General features: G+C 46.0%; 1 protein-coding gene across 1 annotated transcript in view; it reads right to left on the bottom strand.

The window, feature by feature from the left end:
- SNX1 (sorting nexin 1) overlaps window positions 1–8,478 on the bottom strand; it is a 33,784-nt gene that overhangs the window by 14,042 nt on the left and 11,264 nt on the right. Inside the window, exons 2-5 of the mRNA XM_019504537.1 lie at window positions 4,936–5,053; window positions 3,412–3,551; window positions 2,779–2,845; window positions 1,611–1,654 (exon numbers count right to left, since the gene is read on the bottom strand). Coding sequence (XP_019360082.1) covers window positions 1,611–1,654; window positions 2,779–2,845; window positions 3,412–3,551; window positions 4,936–5,053 — 369 coding nt within the window. The remainder of the gene's footprint in view (window positions 1–1,610; window positions 1,655–2,778; window positions 2,846–3,411; window positions 3,552–4,935; window positions 5,054–8,478) is intronic.

The following is an 8,478-nucleotide window of genomic DNA, read 5'->3' as shown; positions in this document are numbered from 1 at the left end:
TTTTTTTTGCATCTCCCCAGCAACAACATAGAATCAATGAGTCGGAAGGGACTTAGCTTGCCATGACTATTGATGATCTAAAAGCTACATCTTGGCTGCAAGTAAATAGGCATGTTTGGTTGCAGGAAGACATTGCACTCATGAAGAATGAGGAAGGGCTATCCCTACTAGGCAGAAGGGGACAGTTACATAGCAAAGCTCACCAGAAGCCAGGGAGTACAGTCTTCTGATGGACAGCACAGCCACAGATGATGCCAGTCCCACTGACGAGCCTTGTGGAGACTGCAGTCTCCACAAGTTCCAAGGTATTTAAAAAAAAATATATTTAAAAAAAGGTAGACTTAGGCTATAATCTGCCTAGTGACACCAAATTCAGAGGCAAGGATTTTTGTGTGGCAGTATCTTTTTATTGGATCAGCTGCACAGCCGAGGGGGGGCAGATGAGCTTTCAAGGATCACTGTGGAAAGGTATATAGGTATTCAAAACCTCACCTCTTTCCCTCCCAACTATATTATCTTTTTGTTGAACTAATCACTCCACAAGAACCCCGGCCTCATTTTTCCTAGATCAACACTACCACTGAATTTGAAGTTACTTCAGTTCACCAGAAGCCTCCAAGCTAGTGCATGATTTACTTCTGCTCCCCTATTCATTCTGTTCTTAAATCAGGATAGGGAATGTCACATGTTAAGCTTCACAGTCAAAATGAATCTGCTTCTGTAATCTACTCAGCCGCCTCACAACCATTTCAGGTCAAGACAAAAAGGCAAGCCTACTACAAGCAGAGGTTCCTGTAATATGGTGGTATACCAGTAACCTAGAGTTACTAGGACCTCAATTAGTAGGAAGAGGCAGTACCTCTTCAGCTTCAAGTGAGCAGAATGAAATACAAGAGTGAAGCTCTGAAGTGATGGCTCAGTTTACAGTTGCTCATGCCAAGCAAAAGGTACAAGAAGCACCAACTAAACAGCACCACCTACTGTGGGACAGACACCAGTTCTGGCAAGCCTGTAGGGAAACCATACAAGTGCCTTATTCCCAAGCAGCCCAGGATCAACTCCCATTATAGCTTCAGGTCACAGCAGGTGGGTATTAAGCAACTCAAATCCAGGCTAGGAACATCTAAAAGGAACAGTTGCAGATCAAGCACGTGGGAGTCACTCCAAATACTCAAAACCTGCTTCCTGACCATTAAAGATACAGTCAAGCAACTTCTTATGTTTGAATGTTATTCCAGGAGGGATTAGCCTGACAAGACCTAAAAGCTGCAGTGTTCAAGAAGGAAGTCTCAAGAACAGAAGCTTGTTTGGTCTCCTGTATAGAGGTGGAAGAGCACAGCTCAGCCTGTACTGGCACTCCCTGTTAATATTTCAGCTTTTCCTCATCTCACTAGTAGTTTCCGGCAAAGTGCTATGGGTTACCCATAAGAATGGAGGTCCCATGAGGTTGCTGCAGGAGGGGACAACATGCAGAGTGGGGCTGTTTGACTCTACACTTTACAGCAAGCACTCCAGAATGCTCATCTGACTGTCTTCATTTGAAAGAGTGAGAAGTGAATGAGTAATGGGAAGAACACTTCCTCCCCACTGGGACTCCCTGGGAGACATACCTGCGTTGAGACTTTGTAGGCTACATAGGCATTCATTCCATCCCCTATGAAATAAGAAGAAAGTAAGATTAGTCCCTTGGACAATGGCTTCCTTCCCCTGCTCATGCTTATGTGCCCAAGTTTCAGAAAGGAGCTACAGAGATCTGGACCACCTGCATTTGGAGTTTCTGGCCAAGTGCCCAACCTCAAGGCAATGCCAACTCACCAAAAGCACAGTCGCACTTCAAGTGCAGTGTGCAGTACAAGCATATTCACACTGCATCTCACGTTGTAGGAGCTGTGGATTGCTGCCAATTAGCTATTAGACAATAGGGCTGGCTGCTTGGTGCTGCAGAGCCCCATTTGTACTTCCTAGAGTAGCAGGCTGGATACGGACAATTAAATCACTTGTTGCACTGCCAGCACTTGGGCTGAGGCCACACATCTGTTTAAGACCAAACAATTCAGTGGCTGTATGAGCAGGAGGCAGCTTATCTGAAAGGAAGCTAGTTAAAAGACCTACCCCATTGGCTACATGTGATTTGCCTTTTCAGAGACTCAATCACAGCCCAGATGTCATTTTACCTAGTGACAAATCCATCAGCGCTCTACTCATGCACCATTCCTTTTTGCAGGGGTAATTATGTCAGACCTACCCCTACTTGGCCACTAGGTTGAGATGCTTTCAGCCTAGCCTATTACTAGTGGCCAGAGCTATTGATTTGTTTGGGGTCATCGTGAGACTTCTCCATAAAACTAGGAATGTTGGACTGTATAGCCTTGAAAGGTCAGGATCTTTAGGAACCTTAAGTGAAGACTGTATGACATCTGCAAGCCAAACAGCCATATGCCGATGATGGGTTGCGCAGATCTGCTTGTATAGCCTTCAAAATACAAAACACCCAACCCAAGTGAAAAAGACAAGGTTAGGTTCATTCACTGACACCTGGCTACAGTTCCCATTTCTTATCTGCTACTACTAAAAACTTCCAATTGTTGTTACCACATTCTTGAGAAAACATGCAGGAGAAAGGCATTTCTTTGATGTGCTTGGGGGTGAGTGACAAGGGATTAGTTGTGTATTTGAGGTAAGGTTCCAACCCAGCTACGTTAGTCCCCTGCCAGGCTCAACTTCCCTCCCAGTCCCCAATTCTGCATATTATATGGGGGTAGAAGTGACAAGACTCACCAACTTTTTCAGGGTCACTCACTCCTACTGTCAGCTCAAATTTGTCTTCCTGTTCTTCCTCCTCCAGCTGTTTGGGAGATTTTAGAGGCAAGACAGTTAAAAGCTAGAAAGACTCCAGCCTGCCTCAACCGTGATCTTTGCAAGAAAAGCTGCTTCTATTGGCTCCTTCATTCCCACCCCACCCCTGAAAACACAAGCTGCTTTTAGAACAGATAGTGCCACTGAGATACCATGCAGGGAACAGTTATTCTAGCTGAAGCCTTCCAGCAGTGAAGAGGAGTAGATGTTAGTCCACATTTATGTGATTGACAGCAGTGCCACCACCCTTCAGCCAGTGGCACTGCAGAACTGGAGCTCCATTATTCACCCAGGCTGACCCCAGAACAGCATCCTAGCCCCCCCCCCAGCTGAGTTTTTTTTTTTTTTAGTTAAAAAAAAAGCAGTGCTAAGCCCTCAGGCAGGGTTGCCATGGAAGGAGAAAGTAGATTAATCCAAGTGACACTTAAAAATCCTTGGACCAACTATTGGGCATCTTTCCTTGAGCGAAGGGGACTGTATGTACTTACTCCAAACCCAGAGTAGCAGAGGTTGAGTTTAGCAGGAAGGAGACCAGACCCAAGTCACAATTCTCACCTCCTCATAACTCTTTGAAGCTTGCCTGGAGGAAGAGCTGACAGCTCTGACTTCTAGTGGAGGGGCAGGGCTAGCAGCTTTGGCTGGTTCTTTCTTCTGGTTGTTCTGGGTGCTGTCCAGAGACAGCTCAACAGTAGCATCTGTAAAGCAACAAGGGTCATCATGGACAGTCAGCAGCTTTTCCAACTAAATAGTCTTTCTGTTCCAGAAAAGCTAGCACTTATGCAAGAACATCTTGCGATTTTGCCTCACACCCCAACACAGAACCCTTTGGTGTCTTCCTGCTATTAAGTTACTTGCATGGAGTGTTTTCCTATAGGAAGGAGTTTCTCCTAAGCTCCCATAGATCTGTTAGACTAGTAGGGACCAACCCTTTTAGCAGGCTTGCCTTAAGTTAGCTGCACATCCTCCACCAAGTGTCACCAATTGCTTTGCCCCGTCTGATAGGCTGTTTCGCTTTCCGTTCCCTGCTTTCTCTCCAGCCTGCTGCAAGCCACAGAGACTTTCTGTACCACTGGTTGACCAACACTGTGTTAAGCTTATCTTCACTGGGGTGTCTCACAATGAAGTAGTTTCAACATTTGATTTCCAATATCCATAGGCACATGTCCACTTGCAGTGTGGACAAGGGGGCATATAACCAAGTGAAGAGCTCAAACGGCTCTTAAACTAGTGCCATGGCCAGGACATCAGTTCTTACCACCAAGCTAGAAGCAGCAGCAGCCACCACCACAGCCAGTCCCTCTGCTTGGGTGTGTGGGATGTGACATGAGTGGCATGTCATAACCCAATGCTTTGGTGGGGTGGGAGATGGCAGAAGATTAGCTTGGAAACTTTGACTCATCAGGAAATTCTTTATGGAACACACTGGCACAAGGCAGAAGTCAGCCTGTAGAAAGTCTCTAGCAAGGGCATGGCCTTCAGGATCAGGTCATGGTAGAAGATCACTTTCAATTTTTCCAAAGTGCTGCAAAGAGGCTGAAGATTTCTGCCCTCTTGGCTCCTTCATCTCAAGGAGACACCACACTTTAGTAGTTCATGCAAGTCTATGGACTTGCTGTATTGTTGGTTCCCCCTCAGGCTGCTAGGATTCCAACTGGTAGCAACTGGAGAGCTTGAGCTCCTGATGCTGGTATAGAACAGCTTGCATGCTCTATCAGCACACATTAAGGTTTACTTTCATCTTCCCAAATAAGCTCATGTTCTTTAATCACTTAAGCCTCTACTCACCAAGCAGTTTCTACATAAACCCATTTCCTGGGGGACCCACTAAGTAGGGAGTCTTCTTCCAGCAGTATAGGCAGGTGGCTTCCTCTCTCCCCCCACCCCCTTGCTTCAATGCCAGAGGAGCTTCTTACCTGCATGTTTAAGAGAGACTGGAACAAGCAGTGAGATACAGGCATCATGCTTACTGCAATACCTCAAGTGCTTCTAGATAAGCATTTAGATTTTAAAGTCTCTCGCAGCTCTAGAGAACACCTTCCACCCCAGTACAATAAAAGCATATAGTACATATGAACTTGCCTGCAAATAGGTCCTGATCATCCTGCTCCACATGAACACCATTTTCTTTGGAGCTGCTGGTCACTGGGAGAGGAGGAGAGAGGGGAGGAGATTCCCTCTTGGATACTATGGGTTTGCTCTGAAAGAAAGAAAGACTGTCAGTATGGGCAGCAGGAGCTGCCTGGAAATGGCACATGCAAAGGGGGTAATTCCAGTCCCCCAGACAACACATCTCCCTGGATACCTCACTGAGCCCAAGACAGCTTTGACTGACTATATGGAGAGAAAAAAAAATCCACTCTTTGCCACAGGAAGAGCCACACTGTCAGGTCATGACCATCAGGTTTCTAGATACAGGATAATACTGAAAGGATCTTAGAGCTTGAAGAGGGAGGGGAGCAGCATAATGGAGAATCAGGAGCAGGAATGCAACCAGCATGGCTGTGCTAGGCTGTCCAATTCAAGCTGCTGACTACACTCAGAACTACAGTTTTGAGGGTTCCCCCCCCTTCTACACTTAGTGGTTCTCTTAGCTGAGGGGAAAATAGAAGTGCTCTTAAAACTGCCATGAGTGTCCTTATTATCCATCTTCAGTACAATTGACACTGCACTGAACTAGTTGCTGCAGTTAAGCATCTAGCACCATTTCCCAATGGACCAACTATTAGCTTACAGAAAAATTCTGTATGAACAGCAGTTAAGGCAGACACCAGACACTGCCCCTGCTGATCAGGCAGCTGGGAGTTACTTAGAAAGGCTAGAGTTCAAGTGCACCACGCCCTACTCATCATCAGGCACCACAGGTAGGCAGAGGCACTTATTTTGCCACTGTGCAACTCCCTAGGCTCAAGGCAGGTCTACAGGAAGGGGCAAGATGACCATGTCTGCTTCACCTCTGTCTGCACTAAACACTGGAATTGCTCCCACCATTAGAGGAACTGCCACACAAAGAAAAGTTTCCAGAAGCAGGGATACAGCTTGTATGAAACTTCCTAATCCCGTTTCAAAAATAGAGCAGTCTAGTAGAATCTGACAGACTAAGTAGCAACAGTCTCAATTCTTGCTGCAAGGAAGCGTGTGCATTTTCTGTCTATGGTTTGAAGCCAGGGTTATGCCAGTGAAACAGCGGCCTGAACTACACAAGGCTGGAGCATATTTCCTCCCAGAACAATCCTACAAAGGCCGAGACAAGGCTGCACTACCCAGAACAAGCTCTTTGCAATTTTGCTTCAAAGCCATGCTGTACAGAGCCAGCTTTTGAAGCTGACACCAAGCCCTGATACAGGGACATCATGCTGTACATGTGTCTTTTGAAACCCAGAGCTCACTTGAGTTCCCTATGCACCTTCCAGTGTCAGACAGCACCGGTTTGTCAGCAGGGGGAATCCAACCCAGAGAGTGAGGGCATGCAACTGAACGCCTGTTTAATCCACAGCAGAGCCTGTAAGCAGGCAAGAGAATGAGCTAGGATGAGTGACCTGGCAACCCAGAGGTCCCTTCCCACCCCCAGGGGGGGACAACAGTATACCAGCTTCCTCAGTAGGAGATAGCCCACTACACACCAGCAAGCTAAATGAATCCTCCATTGTTACAGCACTGTAGTTCTTCTTGTACATAAGTACTGCAGGCAAGAAGTTACAGGCAAGCAATAGGGTCATCTTTTGTTTGACACTAGGAGACAAGACTGAAAGAAAGCAAGCCAGCAGGGAAGGAAAAGTAAATCCAGCCTTGAGTCCAAAGGCAGTGGCTAGTCCAAGTGATGTCATGTTGAGAGATAAGAACACAACACTTCCAAAATGGGTATCACTATTCCCTATAAAAGTAGGGTGGCCACACAGAGTGAGAGGGCTGGAGAAACATTAACTAGGCAGTTAGATTTAGCGTTAGGACAGGAAACATGCAAGTAGTTTCATTACATGTAGCATCCATTTCTCTAGGGGCATGGAAGGAGAGGCCTAACCTAACCACTCCTGTTAAGCCACTGAATGCAGAGAGAAGGGGGAGTCTGCTAAATTGGCTCAAGTTCATATTTCCTTGCAGGGGAAAGCTGGGAAGCATTCCGACCATCCAGCAGGAAGCCTCCAATTCCAGTTATCAGGCACTGGAGCTACAGCCTAGCCAAGGGATTGTAGAAGGCGGAGCACAGCAGGATAAGTTAAGAAATAGTTGCAATACCAGTTTATCACCACTAGGCTTCAACCTAGCAGCATCTTAACTGGAGACAGGAATTGAACTAAACCAAATCCATGCAGATCAAGTCAAAGACTTGTCCAGTCCCTCTGGAGGCAGGGATGACACTTTCACAAAGAAGATATTAAAAAAAAAAATACACCTGAAGATTAGTTTATTAGATCCTGGCCTAGTAAGATCCCTTACCCTAACAGGCCCCCAGTTCCTGCAGCAAGCCAGCCTCAGACATGGCTGGATTAGAGCCATTCAGGACCCTTGGTACACCATAAGGCATCCTGCATGCAATGTCAGTCCAACACCATGCAGCCAGTCTCAGTGGGTGTAGGTGGCAGAGGTCTCATCTCAGAGTCAAAGAAAGCAAAAGATCCCCCTTCTCACTCTGCTCAAGCAGAGAAGGCCCAGTCTCACCTCTGAAGGGGCCAGTATCACAGACCCTTCTCCCACAGGTGGGTATCTGCCTAGGCAAGATTCAAACTAGCTGAGCCTGGTGTCAAAGAGATATCACATCCAAGTCCTCTATTTACGATGGCATTTCCTAGAGTAGTTTCTCAACCTGTGGGTCATGATCCAGAAGTGGGTCACAAGAAATATATGAAAGGGTTATGAACAAGCTTTAAAAATGGATTCTCCTTTAAGAGAGAGAAAAAGATGGGAAGCTGCAGCTTTCCCCCTTGCAGGCCGTCAGATTTCTAGCTTGCCAAGGGGCTGCTTGGCCCCCACCATATCCCATACTGCCCCCCCCACACACACACTGGGGGGCTAGGGGCAGCAGGCTGGGACTGGCCTATGCTCCCAAAAAGGTTGAGAACTGCTGTCTTTGAGCCCAGGGTTTGAGTCAGCACTGCAGTAAGATGGATGGTTCAGTTTTTTGCCTCAAATCTATGGCTCTAGGCTGTTAGTCTCCTGAAAATCATCATCATGTCACTATAGCCATTTCTTCCCTGCTGAGCTCTGCACTCAAAAATGTGTGCTAGAAATTTATGTAAAAAGGGTCAAGATTCATGTAGGTCTCATGACTAAGAGCCATAGGTCCAGATACTGAACCCCAGCATCAAATGTCTTCATGGAGCTTTCTATATAAGAATCTACTCCAACAGATGCCAATTTATATCTTTCCCCCTTACCCTGTACAGTTCATGTTGGTTTTGGTTTTTTTTATTAAAACATAGGCAATCATTTTAATGGGTTCAGCCACTGCTATTTACAACTGTGTGTAAATTTGTATAAGCAAATTTGCAAATGCTCAGCTAAACCACATCTAGATTTATAACAGACTGATATAATTTTAGAAATAAATTTGTTCTTGCAACTAAAGCATTTTGTGATGAGATTGAATCTCCTGATAGTTACTCTGAGAATCACTTACCAAAGCCC

This window comes from Gavialis gangeticus, unplaced genomic scaffold, assembly GCF_001723915.1.
Source record: "Gavialis gangeticus isolate Ggan-Ray unplaced genomic scaffold, GavGan_comp1, whole genome shotgun sequence".
Taxonomy (NCBI): domain Eukaryota; kingdom Metazoa; phylum Chordata; order Crocodylia; family Gavialidae; genus Gavialis; species Gavialis gangeticus.
The sequence above is the reverse complement of the archived record's forward strand: the minus strand, read 5'-3'. Positions and strand labels throughout refer to the sequence as shown.